The sequence below is a fragment of the Leuresthes tenuis genome, unplaced genomic scaffold (assembly GCF_036924035.1).
Source record: "Leuresthes tenuis unplaced genomic scaffold, fLeuTen1.0.hap1 SCAF_14, whole genome shotgun sequence".
NCBI lineage: Eukaryota > Metazoa > Chordata > Actinopteri > Atheriniformes > Atherinopsidae > Leuresthes > Leuresthes tenuis.
This window is the reverse complement of record NW_027325368.1, coordinates 34,442,805-34,468,753: the sequence shown is the minus strand read 5'-3', so window position 1 is coordinate 34,468,753 and position 25,949 is coordinate 34,442,805. Positions and strand designations below refer to the sequence as shown.

At 40.0% G+C, this 25,949-nt stretch overlaps 1 protein-coding gene across 1 annotated transcript in view; it reads right to left on the bottom strand.

The window, feature by feature from the left end:
• Nucleotides 1-329: 329 nt before the first annotated feature.
• Nucleotides 330-25,949, bottom strand: part of cnpy1 (canopy FGF signaling regulator 1) — a 35,019-nt gene continuing 9,399 nt past the window's right edge. The window contains exons 2-6 of the mRNA XM_072363113.1: nucleotides 21,556-21,658; nucleotides 17,628-17,743; nucleotides 4,149-4,361; nucleotides 1,125-1,221; nucleotides 330-492 (exon numbers count right to left, since the gene is read on the bottom strand). Of these exons, the coding sequence (XP_072219214.1) occupies nucleotides 455-492; nucleotides 1,125-1,221; nucleotides 4,149-4,361; nucleotides 17,628-17,743; nucleotides 21,556-21,658 (567 nt within the window). The 3' untranslated portion in view covers nucleotides 330-454. The remainder of the gene's footprint in view (nucleotides 493-1,124; nucleotides 1,222-4,148; nucleotides 4,362-17,627; nucleotides 17,744-21,555; nucleotides 21,659-25,949) is intronic.

The window sequence follows — 25,949 nt, the reverse complement described above, 5'->3', positions numbered from 1 at the left end:
AGAAAACTAAAAAGAGCTTACAACACACTCTGCTCCAGCTTCTCATGACCAATCACTGTTTAATATAAAATAATTAATGAAAACAGACAAATGGCCTACCGCCTCAAACTCAAAGACATCCAGCTTCTGTGATAGAAGCTAATCGGGGATATTTTAATGTGCTACTACACTATATAGACTACTCGCTAAATTGTTCTAAATTTCACAAGAGTAAATTCCCCGAGGGAAATAGCCTTTGTGAATGTGTTCAATATGCAGGTATAACTGTTGTCAGTTAAACACCTGCAGCCAGACCGAGAGTGCAGGAGGAGAGACAGACAAATCCACACAACGCTTGATCTTTTATTTATTTAAAAACATTGTTACTCATTTAGCAAAAATTATTTTCATCAAAACGCTTCTTAATCTCTGCAACAAATTTGGTCCCACAGAGCTCCACTGAAAAAAGGAACCACTATAACTCCTCATTCGTGTGACTTCCTTTACAGAAATCTGGAAAAAAAAATCCCAAAGAGAAAAAATAAAATCAGTCATGGACTAAATGACTCACAAATGCATGTAAATATGGCAGCTTATTAAAACATTTCTGACACAAAATCTAAGAATAACAGGTAAGATAAGGTGCAACAGAAGTTTCTAGTGGTCATATTTGAAAAAGAGACTGATTGGGAGTTAGAAAATAACTCCTTAAAATCTGGCTGTAAAATACAGGCATAACTGAAGTGAATTTAATGTTGAAATAAAACTCTATAAAGACAGAAAATCTTACAAAATGGCCTCTGTTGTTACATGAGGCTGTAAGAGCCAGAGGGGGAAAAAATCAAGCACTGATGTAAATGTCTTGTTTCAGTAAAGTAAAACTCAATAAATATAAGGAAGCTAAAAAATAGGTGAATATAAAGACGTAAAAAAAGTGACAGACACTTAGGCTGCATCTCATTATAGCTAAAATTAAAAAAAAATAAAATAAAATCTAGAATTTGTTTTGCTTCTTTTTTCAGGAATTTATGTGGTTTTATTCTGAAAAGTCTAGCACTGGAAGGAATGACTACACTTCTCTGTGAGGGACCAGGGGAGGTAAAAGGAGCTGTTTTATATTTATATCAAAGTAAAATTAGTCCTACCTGATACTCTGTTGCATAATTCCTCGTGCACATTCTCCCCAGCCTGGCTGAACACAGAGATGATGGCATCCTCCAGCTCCTCCACCACCGTTTCACACTGAGAAAAAAATACAAACAGGACAGTCTTGGCTTGAGGGAACCAAAGTTGAGCAAGCTCGGCCATGCAAACACACACACACACCCACTGTCCACACAATGGAGAGCATGCAGCTTGCAGGGCGGTGGCCATGTTTCCTTTCTGTTTGCCTAACTGTTCAGCCATTGTGACGACTGGGCTCAGACACAGCTCCCAAAACTCTCCAGCAGAGCCTGATGATAACCTTCATTATTGGTTGCTCAGGTTTGATCAGCTGGTTAGGCTTGAATTCTGCAGGCTAAAAAAAGCACAGGCTGCTGCCATGATGAATCAACCTCATCATGATCTAATTTTCCTTATTTCTTTCTGTATAGTGGGTCTGAATTATTATCAAGCAATAGAAAAAGAAAGAAAGAAAAAGCTCAAATTAGGATGATGAAAGGAATGCAAGGTTAAACAATAAAATATTAACCAGATATTTTCCTGAAAATTCTATCCCAAAAGGAAAAAAATATACTACGAAAAGCAGCTACACCCCCCTTTAGGGCAAATCTTTTCTCCTTGTATGGAGATATAAAGTATGTATACCTGTATGTACACAATTTGTACAAAATAAAACCTACAAAGGCATGGTGGGTGACTATATTATTTCAGAATAAATATTAATTCTTAATAATATATCAAGAATGATATAAGAATGACAATATAAAAACACAATTAAACAATTTTTAATCTTATTAAGTAGACTTTCTAAAGTTTTTTTTTAACTGACTGGAATTTTAAATGATTTCTTCCCTTAATAAACATGGAGAATGTAAGAAAACTGAAAAATAAATGGAGTGCTCACACGGACACTGCAAGAATAGAAAAAATGCAGTATTAGTGGCTCACTGAGACATGGCTGTAGGAACTGAGATTGGACCATTGCCTCTTTATCCAACTTTCCAACTATACAGAAAAACTGTATAGTTTACGTCCTTATCATCCTTATCATCTATCAAGAGACTTAATCTAGTTAAGTTACTCTGCAATGTAATCAGCTCAGTTGTGACCAAGTTATAAAAACAACACCCCAATACATTGGTAATCTCTGGAGATTTCAACTGTGTTTTCATTTCTTCTACACTTTCCACTGCTTCACCAGAGGAAATTAAATTTTGGCATTATTCTGTGGAAATGTAAAATATTGCATACAGCTCTTTTTCACCCATTCTCCATTACGAAAATAAGACCAAAATCTTGTTTTCCTCACCTCCATCTATACACCCATTGTTCAGCAGCAACCCTGTGATAATAAAAAAAAAGTTTGAGAGGATGGTCTCAGGAAGATGAACAAACTCTGACGGACTGCTTTGCAGCCTCAGACTGAAATGCACTGAAATGTGAGCCATCTGGAGATGATATCAATGTCATGTCAGTCTACATAAACTTCTGAGTGGAGACTATAATCCTCACAATGACAGTAAGCTGCTTCCCTAATAACAAACCCTAGAAAAGCTGCAGGGAGACAGGTAATTATTTAGGACTGTTCAAAAGCAGTTGAAAAAGAAGATAACAGAGAACAACATGATGCATAGAAACAGCTAGAAAGAAAGCTTCAGCAAAATAATGTGAGATGTGGGGTCAGGGATGAAAAAGATCACTGGCTTCAAGAGGATCAGCCTGATGGAAGTCTGGACAGAGCCATTGAGCTGAACATGTACCTCAATACGTTCAGGTCAGATCAACACTCAACACAACAATCACGCATGCTCCTCCCCTGCCTCCAGCAACACAGACCTCACACCCTACCTGTACCCACATCCTCCCTGTCACACCTCCATAATGTCACCCTCCACTTCAGTCATGGCTTTTAACACAGCCTCACCAACATCTCCCCCACGGCAAGACTCACTGAGACCTCCTCTGCCTCCCAATCTCCAGGAGTCAGGTAAAGAGGTAGCAAGAGAGACTGAAGCAGAACAAAGCTGCAGATCCAGACGGTGTCAGCCTCAGGGTCCTGAAGACCTATGCAGAACAGCTGTGTGGGACTCTACAGCACCTCTTCAACCTTAGCATGAGTCAGGAGAAAGTTCCAGAGCTGAGGAAGACTTGCCTTGTTCCAGTACCTAAGAAATCTCATGCATCTGCCCTTAATGAAATACAATACTGAAGCCATTTACAAAAAAGGGACAAAACAGACTGTACTTCTTAAGGGTCCCTCAATGACTGCACCAAAATATTTCAAATCTCCTCCAAGTTTGTGGTGGAGAGTACAAATCTCCTTTGCATCATCAGAGCCAGAAACTCAAAGAAACTGAGCAAACTGACAAAGAAGACTGAGGCTGGGGACCGCTCTGGAGAAGAATGCTACACAAGCTGTTCAACATAATAGACAATACTGCTCACCTTCTACAGAACAGTTATTAAACAACAAAGTTTGTTTAATCAGAGGCTTCTTCAGCTCTGTCATAACAAATAATATTAACAGGAGGTCATTCTGGTCCATAGCGACAACCCTGCAAAATGACTTTTTATATCTATCATTAGCTAATTTCATACTGTGTGGACTACTAAAGCTCAATGTTATTAAATTATGAACTGCTGTGTTTGATAAAATACTACACACTACAAAAGCACGGTATGATACTTCCTGCTTACATACCTGATAGCTTCTGAACTGATCAATTCTGAAGAATGAACTGGTTGCGTCTGAGTAATGAATTGATAAAGAGTCCGTGCCAGAAATGCCTTCATTTTTGTAGCTGCAACCCAGTTCATGCAAGACACTTGTTTGAAGGCAGGAAACAGCTACTAAAACTTTTTACACAACATAATTATGACTAAAACTGGCATGACCTGGATCTGTTCTGCAAAAACCTCCAACTTCCAGAACAGTCCCTACTCCTAATTATGGATGTCACAAATATATTGTGTTCTATAGTTAAATTATGTAGTTCAGCACTCACTGCGAATTTCAGGTCGTTGGATGCCTCAGGTCCATCAAACTGGAAGTTTTTAAAGTCTGGGAAGTCATCCATGCCCCCGCTGCTTCTAGGAGCAAACCTCATGTACTGTTTACGCCGGGTGTCTGGGTCCTCGTAGAGGGCATAGTCGCTCATGCTGTTGCAAACCCCATCCAGGAGATCACTGAGGTGTGTCTCAGAACGAGCAAGTGGGACCTTGCCATATCATGCAGAGAGAGGAGAAACATTGAGAACAAACAGTTTGAATCCTATGGCTCCGACCTGTTCTAGCTCTTTTACAATAATACATTCTTCTTCGTTAATGTATTGAACTCAAGTGCATATCTCTAAAAGAGCTAACTTGAATTAGGATTAAAAAGCAATTCAAATACACCTCCATATACGATGCCTGGATGGTCCAAAACAACAGAAAGGGCTGGCTTATGGTAAAGGAGATAAGCGCAGATGTTGTCATAGTCTTCCTCAGAGTCTGGGCTGACCAACTGTCAGCTGTGCAACACAACAGGGCTCTGGGTGGGTCACAAGGGTGACCTTTTGTTTCCGCTGTGTTTTCCCCTTCAGAACTAACGAACCTCACCCTCCAACTCTGACTTTTAACCTACATGAATACCCTCTCCACCTTTCCTCTACCATCCTCTTTTTGCTGCCCTTCCCTCACTTCCCCTTTGAGACAAAACATCATGGCAGTGGTGTCTAGACAGGTCAAGACAGTTGCAGTGCTCTGTTCTCACCAGCCCTAGTATATCGAGTGACAGGAGTGACATTCAGGAGGGGAGAGGGCATAGACAGTGGAGGCATGGGTTGGTGCTCTTAACACCTCCAACTGGGCTAAAAAAGAATTTAAAAAATACAAGGATATGGTTCATTTTGTGTGGTCTGTAGGATTGGTATAAGAAATGGAAACAGGGAGGCTCAGCAGTAACCAAGTGCAGGGTAAACAGTTTATCTCATCAGCCCCGGCACTGCCTCTGCAGTGTGTTTTGCCCTATTCATGCCTCTCCATCATCAAATGATCAAAGGAGCAAATCTTGGTTTTGTTTTTTTTGGTCCAAAGGTGGTGGGGTGGATGTTGGGAGGGGCGGAGGGGCTACAGCAAAGGGAGGATGAGATCAACATTTAAGGGCATCTTGCAGATGAGCAGCATTTTCTTACTATATAGATAAATTATTCCCTGACCCCCTTGCTTTTCCAATTCTGTATTGGCTGCCGTTTTTCCCTCAGACCACGATTACTTTGTACATACCCACAAAACACACTGAGCTGTCATAGAGTCACTAAAAGTCTCTCTGCCGTCTGTTCTGATACATCTGCCTTTTTGTTTACTGAACAAACATATTCTCTAGAAAACTAAATCCAACCAATCAATAATGTCATGTGTCATAAAAGGCAACTCCACCTGTTTAACTTCACAGTCGTTCTACATTCAGAGGACCCCTTGAGCTAAACAAACTTTTGCTGTAGAGGAAGGAAGTTGGTCAGTCAACAGAACGTGGTAGACCACATGGCCAAAGGTTGGAAGGGCTGTGCACCGAAGGATGTAGGTCATGCTGCCCAGTCACGATGAGGTTCACCTGTCAATCAAATTCTGCTCTGACTTTGGCACCAGTAGTGACATTTCATGAACTGAAGGAATTAAATTTTGTCCATAGTGTTTTTGTAATTATTGACTAATTACCTTCATGGTCTAATTGTTTTTCACCAGGAGGCTCAGCTCTACTGGGCACAACATCTATTAAATTAAATCATCTTACCTTACGTCTGTTTACGAGCTCTTACTTTTTTTAAGTTTAAAAACACAGTTTACTGTTCATGTGATAGAGGTTTCTTAATGGCTATAAAGACATATTTATCTCTTAAATATGGACATTCATGTTCTGTGAGATGAGACTTCTTCCTGAAATATACACCTATTAATGTAATTTGTTTAAACCTAATGGGTCATATGTCTCTCTGGCTCATGAGGGGAAAACACATAATTCATCATCTGAATTTTTCTGGAGGTTATTCACCAGTCTGAAAGTACCTCGTTTCAAAATTAACAAAAATAACATACAAATAAATAAAATAATCTAACATAAAAACAATACTAATAATAACAACAGCTTCATTAATCATGAGTTTGGTGATAGGTTGACATTGTAGTTCTTGAATGGAACAAGTTTTCACACTGTTACCAACAAGAACATATATGAATATTGAATATGAAAAGAAAAAGTGCTTTAATGAATAATTACTCATCATATATTATGATGATTACTTTTACAGATTCATTGGCATGTATACTTTGCCAATTGTAACAACATCATAAGAGGGATTCTTAAATATTTAAAGATGCATAAAGACAGAGCAGCCAGTACAACAGCTGGGGGGTAAGATGATGGGGTACACAATCCAAGCATCTTCTTTGTTATCATACAAATCTATCTGCAAATGTTTTGGTTGTTATAAATATTCTTAATTCCCTCATGCCATTTGGAATAATAAATTATCCTGATGAAAATGTTAACTATTTTCAACCCCATCGAAACCACATTACAAAAACAAACAACAAAAAAGGGCTCCTCTCCGTCTAACCAACAATAATATCATGTCAGTCTATCTCTGGCTGGGGTCTAAATCATTATCATGCCATACTACAAAATGGTTTGGAATTAAACCCTTTCCTTGCCAGTCGGAGCCTTGTGAAAGGGAGCTGTCAGTCACAGCGTTGTTTGAAGAATGGGGTGGATGGTGGTGGGGGTGTTACTGGGCTGTGACCGGTTAGGCCAGAGAAAAGACTTCTCAGGGATGCTATCCTCCATTCAATTCCCACTGGACAAGGAGCCATTATTGCACCACTGTGGACAGGGGCCTTTCAATTTCATTGTCCTGCTGATATGGGTCAATGAAGACCCATAAATTAATAATAATGACATCAAAGCCATGTGTGGAAAGAAAAATTAAAATGTAATTGTGTCTTTTATTATATTTAAAGCTCATATTAGCGAATTAAAATGTCCACAATGAAAGGTTGATTGCGATACTGTGTACTGAAGATGACTGTAATAAACTGGCAATTCTGATCATAAATGATACACATTGTCAGAAAGTCATTAAATTATAACCTTGAGCTAGCTAATGTGAGCAGTTATGGAAAGGATGAAGAACAGAAGGCCTGGTGCAACACTGAAATTATAGCTAATCACTTTGCGAGAGAAAAAAAAAAAGAAGATTTATGGAAAACAAAACATCAAATAGGCATATATTGGTCATAGCCTGCTATACTTTTAAATAGTAGCCACTCAACATTGAAAAACCCATAATGCTTGACCACTTTATTATTACAGCTGAGCCATAAAGTAAACATACACAAGTTGAATTTTGATTTACAATAAAATTTTCATTAGAATGATAGGTTTATAGGTAATAGCAGATCTAAAATCATACAAACATGACAAAAAACAATGAGACACAGTGTCAGACTAGTTCATGTCCAAAATAATTCATTTTGAAACTGTTGCAAACTTTTGGGAAAATGCAATCTGAAAATTCTCAGAGTTTAATAGGAAGCCAAAAGTGAATCTTTTGCTAGTGTCCAAGGCTGACAAGAACTGGCAGCAAGGCCTTCCTGGTAAATCTGAGCAATGCCAACATCTCAAAGCATTGGTACAAAGGCTCAGGGAAATACCCAACTCTTTGCTGTATCGAGATGTGAATCTAGAAGAATCTGAATCAATTCTCAGATTTTACGACTGGTAGGATGAGGTCACTGATGAATGTCAACAGAGGGGGGCGCTTGTGGGTCCGGATTGACACGCCAACGCACCAGTAGTGCATTCTGGGATTCATAGTATTAGCGGTCTACCGGCAGGCCAGCTCTAGTAGACATTTGGCATTATCGCGCGAGCCAAATATAATTACACTACGAGTTCCATCTATGGTCAAGCATGTCAAGATGCCCGAGTGAGAAATCAGCAGACACCCTGGCTCATAGAACTTTGGCTTCGATGAACTAAAATTATTCAGCAATATAACAAACATGATAAACACATCCAACTAGGATTATTACCAACCATGCTTCCTGCTAAATTTGAAAGTTCAAAGCAAATTATAAACTATCGCTGCCTTTATTACTAGGAATTTATGCCTATATTCAGTTGTACAACCAGAGCCAACATGCTACTACAGACACCCCTTTCCCGTCATCTGTATCATATGTAAGCAAGTATAACCTTCCAGGTCTTTATCTTTTCTATTTGTTACATTAATAAAACATAATGGACGTAAATTAATTTTGAATTGTTACAAATGTTTTGCAATAAAAATAAGGAATAGTGACATGATGAGAAAAAAGATCTTTATTGAAAAACTGTTTAATCAAGATCCTAAATCCTATAATTTTCTTAAAACACATTGCAGCCTCATAATTGAATCAAATTGTGAGGTGCCAAGTTACCATGTTGGTAAAACATTTGTCTTCATAAATGCTAACCAAGGAAGACTCATTCCTCAAAGACAAGCATACAAAGGCTTGTCTTGCCTTTGGAAAAGTTAACCTAGATAAATGGAAACAAAAATACTCTGATGCACGATTTGTTTGGTGAAAGAAAAGTGAAGTATTCTGCCCCATAATAATCTTTGCAGCACTGGACTGTTGATGGTTGCGGAGGCAACAGGTTCAGAAGAGAAACCCAGACATCGCTCTCCCCAGTGACACTGTCCAGATCTTCGTGGGTGATCCCGAGGTGTTCCTCGGCCTCGGTGCCTCCTCTCAGTTGGACGTGCCCGGAAAACCTCCAAAGGGAGTTGACCAGGAGGCATCCTAACCAAATGCCCGAACCACCTTACCCGTCTCCTTTTGATGCAGAGGAGCAGCGGCTCTACTCCAAGCTCCCTCTGGATGGCCAAGCTTCTCACCCCATCTCTATCCCTTGTATCCACAATCTTGTTCTTTCGGTCACTACCAAACCATAAGTGAGAGTTGGAACAAAGAACGACCCACAAATATTTAGCTTTGCCTTCCAACTGAGCTCTCTCTTTACCACAATGGACCTTTTCCAAGTCTGCAAAACACATGTAGACTGGATGGTCAAACTCCTATGATCCTCTGCAAGGGTAAAGATCTGGGAAAAAGCACTTCCTCCTGAATCTGAGGTTTAACAATGGGTCAGACCCCCCTCTCCAACACCCTGGAGGAAACATCCCAAAAAAATAGATTACAGAAAACCATATTGGGATCATGGAGAATCCAAGAAACTGTGGGAGTAAGCTTTAAAGACCTCAAGGTCATCTCCAAAGAAGAGAGGTCCAAAGTCCCAATGTGCAAAAAGTAGATGAATGAGAAGCTATGAGAACAAACAAAAGTTTTGACACCAATTTCTGTAAAAGAGGGAATAAGTAATTAGTAAATTGCTTGTTTCATAAAACTGTCGTTTCTTTTTTCATATGTCTTTCCGTCCTCTGTCACCTTCTTATGTCATTTTCAACCACAGGAAAACTATTGGCCAAATGTCCCAGCTGGACAGAACAATACATTCAATGAAAGCCAAATATTTTAGTGAAAGCCAGTCCGACTACAAATATTTACATTAAGTTCATTATTTGAACTTCATGGCTCTCTATATCACACCATAGTTAGTTTGAACTCAGCTTCACATTAAGTAGAAGGGTAATAGCTGGCTGGCTCCGTTAAACACAAAATTTAAGTATAAGAGGCCATTCAGCTATTCTTACCACTGGGTCTGTTGTTTCTTTTTTAATGCCTGTGAGTAGCAGCCACGTTTGTTGCAAGCTATCGCACATGACCAGTCATGTGAATCAAGTATGAGTCGCATGAGGCGTTTCATTCTCCCGTTTAAACCCTATTTTTTTTTGTTTGTTTTTAAGAATGCTTCATCAACGTTTTCTAAAGTACAACTTCTAAATGTGCAACAGAAACCATCAACAGAGACAGGACTATTTCTCCGTATTTGTCTGTAAGGTCTACGGTCTTTTTTGATAGCACCTGAACAAAACAAAAACTTATGCTTGCAGCTATATCTTGCAGCTTGATGTGGAGATTGCACAGAAATGCTCTGTGGATAGCTACACATACATTTCTCCAGATGCTGCTTTAGCAATCCCGCAAGGAGCAGGCACAAAACCTTCTGGATTAAAAAAGGACTGCATGTCACCACACTCAGTCACATTTCTGGACTGTGATGTTATGCGTCACTGTGTCAGCTTGCCATTGTGCATCCTCTCATTCTCAATGCATGACTTCCCACTGGTCACTATGAGATCAACTAGCAGCTCGAACTAAGTTCAATGTCTTTAGAGGCCTTAAATGTGTCATTGTTATGGCAGGCAGGTTTAACTTTTGTGCCACAGAGCAGCTCCATACCCCCAGGAAGTCCTACTGTGAGGAGGCCAAAGAGCAGAGACTTAAAACCTGAAAATCCTCCACACTGATGGCATCTAAGCTGTGACATCCCTCCCTCTCTGATTCACACTAGGTCAAAAGCTGCTGAAAAGGAGGGAACCGGGAGGGCATGGGATCAAGGTTTGGCTTCTTCTGTGGCTTAGACTACACAATGCAACAGGTGGAGGTTAGTGTCAGCTAAAGATAGAGGAGGAGCTCATCTTTGGAGGAAACACTGTCATGGGCCTAGAGACTAAAATGATAACAACCCCAAACTGTTTTCGCCAGAAAAACTAATCTGGCTGGAAGTTAAGCATCTCATTCTATGAAGATCCTCTATAGAAATATAAGTTATTGATGGGGTCACCAGAATACCAGAGCTTTTTATACCTTTCCAGAAAAAATCATCAAGTAGGATTTGACTGGCAACGTTGCACAGACATGGGTCTCTGTGGGGGTAGTTTTATTTCTCTGACAGCTTAAGCCCCTTCGTGCAGAAAACAAAAAGATTGTACTAAAAGCATCATTGTTATAGTTTGTACACACTGAATCTCTAGCCAGTTTCACATATAAAAAGAGATGTTCAGGAGAATGTGCAGCCAACTTTTTTCAGGCTCTTTTCAGATGTGGTGAATGGCTGTGCTTTCTTTCAAATCACTGCCACTTATTTCACATATGAGTAACTATCTTAATCGAATAGTGGCAATTTTCCTGTAGTGAAAACCAATTCCTTTGAATAATGTTTATTTGTGAAGGAGCATTTTTATGGTGTGGTAATACAGTTGTAATTATATGTAATACGATACAAGTACTTTTCCACCACCACAGTCTGAGTTGCAAATTAAGGAGGCAATAAGTTGATTTGAGATGCAGAAAATGTCAATTTCAACTAGGCTCTTTAAAATGTGTAATTTTGCAATTCTTGAGTGGGTCATTGCACTTTAGACAGAGCACTATTAACTTAAAGCAGCAGTCTTGATAAAAATTAAAAAATGTCAATAAAATGAAATTCTTCGCTCTCCTTCATCTATCTTAAGTGTTGATGTAAGATCCCAGCTCCCAAAGAATATATCATGTTTTTATGATTTGTGCTTCACATGCTTGAAGCACAAATCTTTCAGGATAGAATTTAAGATTCTTCTTCTCACATATAAAGCTCTTAATGACCGAGCTCCATCATATCTTAAATATCTCATTGTAAGATATTTTCCTAACAGAGCACTTTGCTCCCAAACTGCAGGTTTACTTGTTGTTCCCAGAGTTTCTAAAAGTAGAATGGGAGGCAGAGCCTTCAGTTATCAGGCCCCTCTCTTGTGGAATAAGCTGCCAGTAAATGTCCGGGAAGCAGACACCCTTTCCACTTTTGAGATCAGGCTGAAACTTTCCTTTCTGATAAAGCTTATAGTTAGGGATGGCTCAGGTGAGCCTGAAACATCCCATAATTCTGCTGCTATAGGCCCAGCCTGCTGGGGGAGCTCCCATGATGCACCTCTCCTCCCTCCATGTACATATGACATCATTGCTGTCATTAACTTGTGTTTCTCTCTCTCAGCAGGTATCTCTGGCCTGGTGTTACGCTGCTTGTTGTCCCCTCTTTTCTGTCCTCTCAGCCTCCAGCTGGTTGAGGCAGATGGCCGCTCTTCCTGGTTCTGATGGAGGTTTCTTCCTTTTAAAAGGAAGTTTTTTCTCTCCACAGTCGCCTTGTGCACATTCAGGACGAGAGGTTGGATCAAAGAGAAGTTTCAGTGCAATCTGTCGGTTTCCTTAGCTCAGGAACTTTTTTTTTAATTTATTTTTTTCTTAAATTGGCTCTGTATGTATGAATTGCACTAATTTGGAGTTTAATTAATTGAAATTGATTGGATTATGATAGTATTACAATGAGTGTAGACAATAATTGGATTGAATTTAGCTGCATCTTTTAAGTGCCACTATACAAATAAAACTGAACTGAAGCATTTTCATCTTTGTACATATTCCAGTTTCTGCAGGGATGTGGACATGATAGGAGACTCTGCATAGGAGCCAGACTGAAAGCAGTTGCACTTTAAGTTTCCATGCTGGGTGCTCCCTATTTTTTGTTTTAAGCTTCCCACTCATGGTAATCGTTATAAAAACTAAGTTATTTTGACTATTACTGTAAGCAAAGGTGTTTTTATGAGTTTCCCTATCGCTGCTCGTATTACTGTTATAAATCATTACTATTGTTATTATTATCATTATTATTATTGTTACTACTGTTAGTATTAGTTTCATCATGATAATTATTTTTCAAAATATATTACTAAATCAGCTGCTGTTTTCATATTTGATTAAGGTAGTGTTATCAAACCAAATAAAGGGAACAAAAGACAAAAGGAGCTGGCGGTTACTGCTAGCAACAAAAGTTAGCAACCATTAGCTGGAGGTTAGGACTTTTTTCATGATTCAATTCCACCACGACATTAGCCGATTATGTGAACGATACCCTGCCGGTTGATTATTGTCTTGGACATTCTGTTGTTATGCATCTGTTTTTACTATTCTGAGGTGCTCTATTACCTCAAAACCTTTTCTCTTTTCTATACAATAGCTGAATACAGTTCAAATTAAAATGCCACTTTACAAAAAATACAAAAATTTGCCCACACCTGAATAACTGAACAATTGATCTGGCTTTGGTCAGGTCGAGGTTCATCAGTGTTAAATGCCCAAGAAATTAGGTCAGCTGACTAACTGAATGAACAGGTTTTCCCCATCAACAGATTTTTTTCTTTTCTAATGGTACAAATATATTTGAAGATGACAATGTCAGGATTCATCAAGCTAAGACTAATGTTTATGCCCAGACCTTAACCCCCACTGAGAATCTTTGGCATGTGGTAGAAAAGACTAGACACTTAGGTCCGACTGTCCATCATTAAAGAAGACGTTGGAGAAAAATTAATACAATAGTGCAACTCACAATAAATGTTGTGACATTAGAAAAACAATGCAACTTTTTCCTTTTTTTTTTATGCAGTGCGTATTACTTTTTTGACATTTCATAAAGTTATTATTTACTTCAATATAGTGCTTCTTTCCATCAGCATTTGCATCTGTATAATCTTTTCCTTTTTAAATAATTCCAAGCAAAGTTAGATTGGTGGTTTTTAGCTGTGATAGCTGAGATGGACACTTTATGATAGCTTGATTCCTGAACTACAAAGGATGTCCAGGTTTCACTGGGACTTGATCTCATTATACAAGGAACAACAGCCTGGATCCATACTCTGTTCAGTGTTCAAACAGCATCATACTCAAACCCACAGAAACATCACAGACCAATCTAACCTGAGAAGACCGTTCACCAAATCTCTTTATCTCTGAATCACAGCAGCTCAGTCATGTTTCACAGTGTTCAAATGTTATGCTGTAATATTATGGAAGAGAAAAGTTCATTGTGTGCAACATACTGGAAGAAAAAGTGTGAGTGTACGCCCTTAAATTTCTAGCATAGTTTTAACTAGAGGCCAACAACAGGATTAATGGCTAGATTAAAGTAAAACAGAGTTATTCAGTTCATGCAGACACCTTAATCTGACAAAAAAAACGGATCGGATCAGGTTACTCGCGATCGGATTAAGACCCAGAGATAACGCACTCCAAATGTACACTAAATGTACATATAGACGGCAGCAGCACGTGGGGGATCAGATTGAGCGCTCTGCGCATCCTTGAGATTTTTTTTCCGGGATTGTCACCCGGAAAACCGATAGTACTCTTGTTTTTTGCCACCGTCGGAAAGAAATCGCCGTTGGAGAATGCGCTGTTGTGCATCGTGTTTTTGCCATAACAATGCTCATAACAAACAAAAGTAGAGGGACGTAGCTTCATCTTGCTCTTTGTTCACCATCTTTCTCGAATGCCTGAGTTTGTTGTTGTTGGTGGTGAAGACGTCAACAGGAAGTGGCTCTATTAGCGATAGCTGAAATGGGGACAGCGCCACCTATCGTACTGTGGTATTGCATGCTTTGTGCCAGTGATTCCATTCATTCACCGCCATATATTAAAGGATAATTACCCTCAGATAAGGAGCAGAACACAACTATAGCTATAATCGAGTTAATCTCATCATGTAGACCCACTGACTGAGCCCTCTGACCAATGTGCATGTCATTAGTCATTATCACCTCTGAATTGTCTACCTGCCTGAAAGGGTAAGTTTTGGTCACAGGATCCAAGGTGTGAATGGTTGTGAAACTGCCTGGGGAGGAGAGACAATGCTGCATTGTAGGTGCTGGGAATGTGATACCTGAGGCCACCTGAATACAATTCTGTGTAGTGTGCAATTTAGCAGCCTCAATAAGAACCATATATACAAACACACAAACAAGTGATTTGGAGAAAGTGGCATTGTGTAAGTGGCATTGGATAAAGTGACATTTGGTATTTGGCCTCAGGACGCAGTATTTCCACCTACCCTCTCTCGACCTGAGGTAGATGAATTAAACAGTCTGATGGCCACAGGCAGAAAGGACTTCCTCTGGCATGGTGGCTTTGGTGAGTGTTGTTGTCAAGGATATTATGCAGTTTACACAGCATCCTCCTCTCAGACACCACCAACAAAGGGTCAAGCTGGATCCCCAGGACGGAGACAGTCTTCCTGATGATCTTGTTGATCTTGTTGGCATCTGCTGCCCTCAGCCTGCTGCCCCAGCACACCAAACCAAAGAAGACGGCACTGGCTACCACTGACTGGTAGAACGTCCTCAGCATGATGTTACATACATCGAAAGACCGGAGCCTCCTCAGGAAATAGAGTCGGCTCTGACCCTTCTTGTACACAGCCTCCGTGTTCTTGGCCCAGTTCAGTTTGTTGTCCAAGTGTACTCCAAGGTATTTAATCCTGGACCACCGTCGATGGAAATGGGTGTGGGGGCAGATTTCCTCCTGCGGAAATCCACCACCAGCTCCTTTGTCTTGGTGGTATTAAGATGCAGATGGTTAGTCTAACACCACCTGATGAAGGAATCCACAACACCCCTGTACTCCTCCTCCTTCTCCTCACTGACACAGCCAGCAATTGCAGAGTCATCCGAAAACTTCAGCAGGTGGCTGGACTCAGAGTGGAACTGAAAGTCAGAGGTGTACAGCGTGAACAGAAAAGGGGAGAGAACAGTTCCCTGTGGGGTCCCTGTGCTGCTGACCACAGTGTCACACACACAGTCCTGCAGTCTGACATACTGAGGACGACCCGTCAGATAGTCTGTAATCCAGGAAACCAGAGGGGGGTCCACCTGCATCGTCAGTTTACTCCCCAGCAGGGCAGGCCAGATGGTGTTGAACACACTGGAAAAAAAATACATAAATAAAATAAAAAAATAAAAACACGATTCTCACAGTGCTTCCCGGTTTGTCCAGGTGGGTACAGGCATGGTGGAGCAGGAAGATGATGGCGTCCTCTACTCCAAGTCCCTTTACCTTCAGATGTAGGTGCACCGCTGAGTCTTGACTGCACTGCATAGACAACGCCCCTCAGTTTGTGTTTGGGTGTTTTGTCCTTTGGGTGAACCAGTCTCCGTTTGAGCATGTTCTTGGGTTTGAAACTGGAAAAAACATTCTGTCAGAGGATTCTTCCTGTTAAAAGGGAGTTTTTTCTTTCCACAGTGGCCTCAAAGATGCTCAGGATGGGAGATTGGATCAAAGAGAAGTTTCAGTGCAATTTGTTGCTTACTTTAGCTAGGTGCCTTTTTTTTCAACTCTGTATGTATAAATTGGACTAAGTTGGAATTTAATTAATTGAATTTGATTAGATTATGATTGTATTACAATGAATTGGATTTTAATAGGATAAAAGCGTCTGCGAAATACATAAACAAACATAATTGGCCTGAATTGGATCATATCATTGAAGAGCCTTGAGATGACATTTGCTGTAATTTGGTGCTATATGTATACGATTGAATTGAATTGAAAAATGAAGCATTGTTTCAAGGGTACCAAAAATTATTTCAACATCTGTAAGCACACATGAGGTAGGATTGTTGAGATTGCGAATACAAGGGGCAGAAATTAGTTTTGTATAAAAGGATGGTTAGGGTCGCCTTTAGGGATAGGATGAGGAGCTTAGTCATACAGGAGGGGATCAGAGTCAAGTTGCATTGTAAGGAGGCAGTTCTGGACACCTCCGTGTTTCGTTGCATGTGCCACTGGGAGGAGGTCTCAGGTAGACAGACGACCAGCTGGAGAGACTATATCTCTCGGATGGCTTGGAAAAATACTAGGTGCCCCCCGGAGGAGCATGAGACTTTGTCTCTGTGTCCCAAATAAGTGCCAGAAAAAAGATGGATGAAAAACCACGCAGAAATGTATGAAATATCTTAATTTCAATAGATCCAAAACACCATGCATCTTCTGACACTTCATTGTTGCACATCATGTCGTGTGAAAGTACAGAGACCGAACGCAGGTTGAAATTGATCCACCGCTGATAAACCTCTGAGTTGGCAACGCAGGCAATAACAGAGGCAAAAAAACCCGCCTTGTGTATGCTGAAACACATTAAGCCAGCATTTTGGAACTTGCCAGACTACCCAACACTGATGTTGTCACTAAGCTCTTTCCATGATGCCAGCTTAATATATGTAAGCACAGTAATACAGGGTTGAGCCACCTCTGTTTGAATCATGAAGACGAACAGCAGTGGGTTAACAAAACTGTCATTTTTGCCCCGTCAAGGTTCTACCCATGAATGAAAACAAGTGTTTGTAACTGAAAATCACTTGGAATATGTCATTATAAGTGTGGCACATGAAGCCACTAGGATTTTCAGTCTTTACAAAATCAGCAGCAAACTTTAGTGAGACTGAGGTCCAGGCTTTGATGTGGTCATTCCAAGACCTTTAACTATTTCCCCACACAATGTTACCAAATACTCAGTAAAATTATTAATCAAATACATTTAGCAATCGACTCATATTTTCATTTTCTACGTCCCAAAACAGAGAGATGTACTACTCCAAAGCTATGAGCAGAGTTTTGTTTAAAAAAAAAATTAGGAGCTTCAACAGATAGGTAAGGGGTAAGGTAAGTATCTTTACTTACACACCAGAGTACTGTACCTTTTTGTCTTTCATGGTTCCATCAGGGTTGAGTCTAAAGCTGCCAACATTGATTGTCTTCTTTGGGTCCACCTGACTGATTGAGTAGTTAAGTTCATCCACTATGGCCTTGCATGCTGGGAAATAAACAGCAAACCTCAGTGATGGCAACAAGTCAGTATCAAGAATCCAGTGAAATTATATTTAATGAAAATTAACTCCAAAGGAGAAGTGAGGTGATTAATTGTGAAGAGACAGACAGGTATATCCAAAAAATATACATATATATATACACACAAATCGAAATGCCTCATGCAGACCCTAGTAAAAACCTTGTGTTTAGAGTGGCCTGACCATAATAAAATTTCCAGACCATTTCTTTGCCTCACCTGCAAAGACCACAAGGACATAGAATACACACAGACTGGTATTTTCTCCTTCTCCATCATGAAACTCTGTAAAAACTCAAATTTTAATCAATATTCTACCTAATCTACTTTTTTTACTTACTGTAGACATAACTACAAATACATGGAAAGCAAAAGAATTATAAAAACATAACTAATAACTAAACCGTTGCATGCTTTACACGTTAATATCTCTCCACATTACATTTCATACTGTTGAGGATTAAGGATATTCATTTTTTTATCTCCACTCAGTGTCACTGTGTGTGTGAATGATGCTTTAATAGATACATACGCTCAGCTGTTGAGAACATGTACAGGGACACAGGTTCTTCTTCTGTGTGATATTATCTAAGCTCTACTATAAAGTCAATGGTTCAGAAAAAAATGTTTCAGTTATTGTTTGATTCCAGTTGTGTAACATGACTCCTGACAATGTTTCCTTAGCAAATAGAAAATAATTATATTAACCCTTAAAATTATATCAACAAATGATATTGTTGTGTATAAAATAAACAAATAATCGTCATCTGTCATTATGAACAGTCATTGCGTAGGGCTATTGATGTGACATCATTTCTGGGAATCTAAACCCTGACTCTCCTACTTGTTTTAACACTCCTGTTGATTTTAAAACAAGGCCTGTCTTGATTTTATCAACTCAAATGTTCAGAGTTTAACTAAAATGGCTGTGCTTCACATTTAGAACACATCACATGCCTCACAAACTGACAGGAAGTGCGCCACAAATATGCAAACTCTGGTTCAAATGACCAAATCAGTCTTTAAATGTGTGAATTCCACCTAACATACATTTGTAGGGTGAAAGCATTTACATTTGTATAACCCTTTATGTGAAAGTTACTCCTACGTAAAATTAAAATGCATGTTTACAGGGTAAATATTACACACATGTACATATATACACAGCTCTGCTTGTGTACAAGTCTCTTCATGGTCTAGCGCCAAAGTACATCTCTGACATGTTAGAGCCATATGAACCAACTGGGACTCTGAGAACCTCAGGGAGGGGTCTCCTGCTGGTGCCCAGAGTCAGGACTAAACAAGGTGAGGCTGCGTTTCAGCTTTATGCTCCTAAAATCTGGAACAGTCTTCCAGAAGATGTGAGACAGGCCTCCACTCTGACAATGTTCAAATCCAGGCTGAAAACAGTTCTATTTAGCTGTGAATATGACAACTGAAAGTATTTTATCTGTACTCTGAGCTTTTAATTTAATTAATTAATGATACATTTTTTTATGTTTTTGGAATGATTTTATTTGCCTTCTTGTGATTTTACGTAGCTGTAAAGCACTTTGAATTGCCCTGTGTATGAATTGTGCTCTACAAATAAACTTGCCTTGCCCATTTGTAAAAACCTCTCATTTTTGTGCATTTTTGCAGATTGACAACAGAAATACAAAAAATACATATACACTGTCATGTAGAGATTGCAAACATATTTTACAGATTACCGTCAGGACAAACAACCACAAACAGGATCAGAGCCGGTTCTAGGGCAGGGGGCATTCAGAAATGTGAAGGGGTCACCAGGTGTAAACATCTTTTTTTCTGTGCTTATAGTAACAATGTTTTCTTCATGGAATTAGGTTGTTAGCCATGTGTCCAACCCAAACCTGGAGAAGTGGATTGCACTTTGTCAGGCCTCCACCTTCAGACCTGTCCAACGGGTGTCCCACCTGAAGACTAAGCTCCTGCTGGTATAGCTCTTAAGGTCACTGAGGCACGCAACCCCCCTGACCACAATAAGGTGGCAATCCCTCAGGGGGAGGGGGGGGGGAAACTGAAAAATAAAAAACAGGGTGTTTCATAGTTTCTTGCCTCAGGCCGGCCCACTTTAGATCACGACCTATTATCAAAATAATTTCATTATGACCTTACATTTGATATAAAAACACATTTTGACTTAACCAATTAAGATATTTTCAATGGCAAAATATGCAGCTTTATTTCATATTACTTTCATCCTATTCCCTTTCAGCTGTGGGCTTTGTGTATTTACTATCTTACTTTTAATGATAAAAATACAACAGGCCACTACTATCATTTGGGTATAGAAAGTGGTTATATTGGAACAGATGATTGGTTGTTCACACACTCACCTGTGACAGCTCACCTGTTCCCGCCATACTGACAGAAGCAGTCCCCTCATCACTACCGGCTCCTGGCTCTGCTTCTGACATTAAATCCCATTTTAAAAATGCTCATAACTCTCAGCACAAAGCTCCCCTTTTTACAAAGCCTTCTGATCAATTTAGGTCAGTTGTGGGCTCATGGCCGGTGCTTGGTGCTGGATCTTCTGACTCTGTGGTGCCGTATCCTACTATTACTTAAATGATATAACGTTACGTTATATGCCACAACACTACACAATTCATTGGCTTGATAATTACCTAACTTGAGCGGTAGTTTGCAGGCAGGGTTCAACATATTGCCTTATCCATTTCATGGTCCTTATTTGACGTTACAAACCGCGAGCTCGTCTTTTTTGCATTGCATTGCGTCCAATCTTTGCATATTCAGCTGCGTCTGTTTCCAGAGCTTTCCTCTTTTTAATTGTAGCCTTCTCAGCACCACACTTGCTCTTTCTTCTTTCCATCTTTCAAACGACACTGACCGAGTGCACTGACGTGTGACGTCAGAGAGCTGCCAGTGGAGGTGGAGGCGGCCCAGGGACAGCGGTAATCAAGCCACTGCCTTGACTAAGAACACCGGGCCTTGTGGCCCCAACATCAGACGGGTGTGTGCTGCGCAGCCTGAGAAGATTCCCACGCGGAGGGACAGAGAGATGAGAGGGAGCAAATATCTTGTCCCTTCCAAAAAATTAGATTTGAGTAAGCAAGACATTTATTTGAGAGGCCAATGCCCCCTCTTGCCCCTGCGTAGAGCCGGCCTCGAACAGGATTGATTAAAATGTTTGCAGAGCAAGTTAAACACTTGCCAATCGATATTTTGTGCGTACAATAAAACATATCTATTTTTGGATCCTTTAGCACATTTATGGATTGCCATTTGTGGGTACAAATGTTTAAGTCAAACAAAAACTTCTTTAAACACCTTCCTACTTTGAACAGTACTGTTTCACAGGGTTTCATTTCCTTTGTTTAAGGCAAGGCAAGTTTATTTGGAGAGCACAATTCGTACACAAGGCAATTCAAAGTGCTTTACAGCCACTTAATATCACAAGAAGGCAAAAAAATCATTCCAAAAACATAATAAATTAAAAACGAAGAGTTCAGATAAAATACTTTCAGTTGTCATATGAACAGCCAAAAATAACTGTTTTCAGCCTGGATTTAAACATTGTCAGAGTTGAGGCCAGTCTCACATCTTCTGGAAGACTGTTCCAGATTTTAGGAGCATAATGCATTACGCATTAATGAAAAGGTACAAGGCCATACAGAACACATTAGTTACTTCTTTTATCTGAATCAGTGTTTTTTTCCAATTTCTTTTTAAACAGCATAATCAACAGTGTTTCATTGAGTGAATAAAGTGACAGTGAAAGCTCTGTGTCTTACCGGAACAGTACAGCATCTTATCTCTCTTCCCCTGACTGCTGCTGATGAAGACAGATAGCACCATCGCAGTCATCTGAATTATCAAGGACACCATACTGATACCCTTACAAGACAAACAGACAAAAGCTTCTTCTTCAGAAAATATATTCTTAAATATCCCACTACAATGTACATCCATTTATCCATCCATCCATCCATCGTCTATATCCGCCTAATTCAAGATTGAAAGATTATTTATTGTCAATTCACTATATGTATGGGACATGCAGGAGAATCAAAATGTTGTTTCTCTCTCCCCTTGGTAATAAATAAAAAAAAAAAAAATCAAATAAGGATGAAATGGTAAAAAAAACAAAAAAAAGTCAAAATTAAAATAAATGACAGCAGTGCAAATACAATAATAGGTGTAGGTGCAAAATTGAGCAGCTTGTGATATGTGCATAGACAGTAGCGCAAATGATCAACAGCAGATATGACAGTCTGACAATTGGCAAAAGCAGGTGTGACAACAGGCAAGTGGTACACACGTGGACAAAATTGTTGGTACCCCTCTGTTAAAGAAGGAAAAACCCACAATTCTCACTGAAAGCGCTTGAAACCTACAAACGTAACAATGAATAAAAATGAAAATGAAAATTAAATAATCAAAATCAGCCATTACTTTTGACATGTTGATTAACATAATTATTAAAAAACAAACTAAAACTTCAAAGCTTCAAGAACTTCAAGCTGTTTAGAGATGGTCTTACAGCCTGCACCTTTAAGATGTTTGTCTATCATTTTTTTTCGGATGTCCTGGGACAATTCTCTCCTCCGCTTTCTGTTGTCCATGTTCAGTGTGGTACACACCTTTTCACCAAACAGCAGAGTGACTACTTGTCTCCCTTTAAATAGGCAGACTGACTGATTATGAGTTTGGAAACACCTGTGATGTCAATTAAAGGACACACCTGAGTTAATCATGTCACTCTGGTCAAATAGTTTTCAATCTTTTATACAGGTACCATCATTTTTGTCCAGCCCTATTTCATTAGTTTTTTTTTTTAAATAATTATGCTAATCAACATTTCAAAAGTAATGGCTGATTTTGATTATTTAATTTTCAATTAATTTTTATTTATTGTTACTTTTGTAGGTTTCAAGTGCTTTCAGTAAGAATTGTGGGTTTTTCCTTCTTTAACTGAGGGGTACCAACAATTTTGTCCACGTGTGTATAGGAAAGTGCAGGAGACAGTCGGCAGCAAATTTGGTAAATATTAATTGTGGGAGTATTGAGTCTTTATGTGCAAATAGCTGAGGTAGAGCTCAGTCAAGAACGTGCCGTGGAACAGGTTTGCTCTGGCTGTTGTTAATCCTGTAGAGACCTCACGACCCTTTGAACTTCTCTTATCAGTCATGGCTTCTGATCAGCACGAACAGTGACAGTTTTGTAGCGGGTGACATCATCGGTGCATTTAGCAATGTCTGCTGTAATCACCTCAGTGTATTCCCCTATGTCTGTCAGTGTGGTCATTGTAAGTAAATGGTTGTGTGAATCGACTGGTAGATCTTTGAAATGTTCCCTGTAGATCCCGAAAATAATAGAGAAATAATTACTCAAATACATTATGGTTGATTAATGCTAATGTTCAGTTTCGCAAGCGCCTTTCTTTTCTTTATCATATCCGATCCACTCGTTGTATTTTTCCCCAGTGTAACAGGCGGCGTTAAATTGACCATTAAGATCAAATAAGTATACATTAACTGTCGCAAAATGACAATATACTGTATTAGCAGGTGATAGCTGATAGACTGCAATGTTGTCAGCTAGCATGGTGGAGGCTGCGAGAAATAAGTCGAAAACCTAGTATTTCCATGAGGACTGGGAAGACAAATTTATTTTCACCATGGTGAAAGACACGTGCGTTTGTAAGCTGTGCCACCAAACTCTAGCGCTGTCGAAAAGAGGAAATCTGGAGCAGCACCACAACACCAACCACGACAAATTCAAGGACAGTTTCCCCGTCAAGAGCGCAATCCGTGCTGGGAAAGTTGCTGAACTGAAAGCGGGGTTGAAGGCCCAGCAGTCGCTTTTCACAAAACCTGCAGCTCAAAATAAGGCTGCGGCTGAAGCTTCATTCCGTATTAGTCAACTTTTGGTTAAACACAAGAAGCCTTTAACAGATGGCGATTTATTCAAGGTGGCAATGGTCATCACTGCAGAGACGATTTTCAACGGCTTCAAGAACAAAGACGACAAACTGCGCTCTGCAGGGTCCAGTTTGGGCCCAATACAGTGGCGAGGAGGGTCGAGGAAATGTCAGGGGACGTAGATCGACAAGTGCTAAAAGACTTGTCACACTGAATATTTTCCCTACAGTTCGATGAATCCCTGGGTGTAATGGACACAGCTCAGCTTGTTGTATTTGTCAGGATGTTTTCCCAGACAAACAAAAGAGGATCTCCTCACTCTTTTGCACTTAAAGGAGAGAACGGGAGGTGAAGATATTTACAACACGTTTAAAAAATATGTCCACGATAATGACGTTCCCCATTCAGAAACTGGTGGCAATTACCACTGATGGAGCCCCAGGCATGTGCACGCTGGACTTATTGCGCTGTGCCGTAATGACCATGATTTTCCATACTTCTAAATTACCACTGTGTCATTCACCAGCAGGCTGTGGCGGGGAAGGTCGTGAACTTTTCTCAAGTTATGACTCTGGTGCTCAAAGTGATCAACTCTATTAGAGCAAAAGCGCTTCAGCACCGCTTATCCCAGGCATTATTGGATGGGCTCGATGCCGCATACAGAGACCTACTCCTCCACGCGGATGTCCGGTGGTTGAGTCGCTGCAAAGTGCTGCAGCGATTTTCTGCCTGAGATAAAGACTTTTCTGGAGAGAAGGAAGGGGGAGCATGAGGAGCTGTCAGATGATCAGTGGCTGCTGGGCCTGGGGTTAGAAAAACTGAACGCACTGAACAATGAGCTCCAGGGAAAAGACCGACACCTGTGCAGTACGGTGTTCACCGGAACAAAGTGGCAGCAGAGTCAGCATTTTGGTGAATTAGGCGTCATGGAAGATGTTGCTGCATTCGTCTTAAATCCATTCCTGACCACTGCTGTGGAACAGGTAACAGCCAAATTACAGCAGGTATTTGCTCTGCCTAGTGGGGTTGACATGGAGATGGTTGATTTGCAAAATGAAATTGAGCTGAAAGTAAAATCACAGGACAGTAACTTTTGGGGAATTGTCAGCAGGGAGAACTACAAAGTACAAAGCGCTCACAGACAGTATTCAGTCAGACCCATCTCACTGACCTGGGGGAGTAACATGCCAGCTTTGACATCTGATGGTAATGTGAAAAGTGAAGATGCATAAGATGGTACATAAATGCACTGAGCTTATTTACACTGACTGAGACTTTTCTTAAAACACAATTATAGTTCTGTTTTAATAATAGTAATACATTTTATTTGTATACATTTTCTAAAATGCAGATGTTATGTTACTTGCATGAAGCCTGAGTGGATAAGCATAACACTGCATGTCATCTGCTCACTGCTAGTTTTGTATGTGTGAATGTGCCTTCTATGAACAAAATAATTACCTCATACAAAAGGAAATAGGCCACACCTTTATTTCTTGTATTGGACATAGAGCTGTACTTGGCCTAATTGCATTGAGAATTTTGTTAGCATTAGTTCTATTTTCTAAAATGCTGATATTAATGTGACCTGAGTGAAGCTTCAGCGGACAAGCATAACACTTGATATGATCTGCTTGTCTACCATAAACAAAATACTGTCCCTCATAAGTGGAAAACTCCACAAATTCCACATTCCTTTTCTTTTTGTGTTGAAATTAAATTGAATAACTTCGAATTGAAGTTGATGTGAAGCTATGACCAGTTTGATATGCTTGCTACAGTGTTTTCGTTGTTGCATTAATTTGAACGCTGTCCTTTCTTACTGGAAAGTTCACGTGTTGATGTAGTACAGGCAATAAAGTCTGCATGATCAAAGTCTCCTGCTGTAATGAGGAACCCGGATGGCTGTGCTGTCTGTTGTTCACTCATGGCTTAGTAGAGTTCATTCATTGCCTTGCTCCTATGGCTGGTGCTCCTGAGATGGATGTCAACAGCTACAAGTAGAATAGATCTAAATTCCCCCGGTAAATAGAAGGGTCAGCACTTGATAATGATGATCTTCGCCAGCGAAACGGTATGTAGTCTATTTTGTTGTCTAGTATATGACAGAAAGAGGGATGGTATCGTGGGCCTGTGCAGGCTAGCAGCTTGCCTAGCCTGGATGCCTCTCACAATGCTTCCAGGGCATTCTCTATGAGTCAGATGTGGCAGGCAACTCCGGTGATGTGGTAGACCAATGGAGGAGTACCATGTACTGAAGTTTC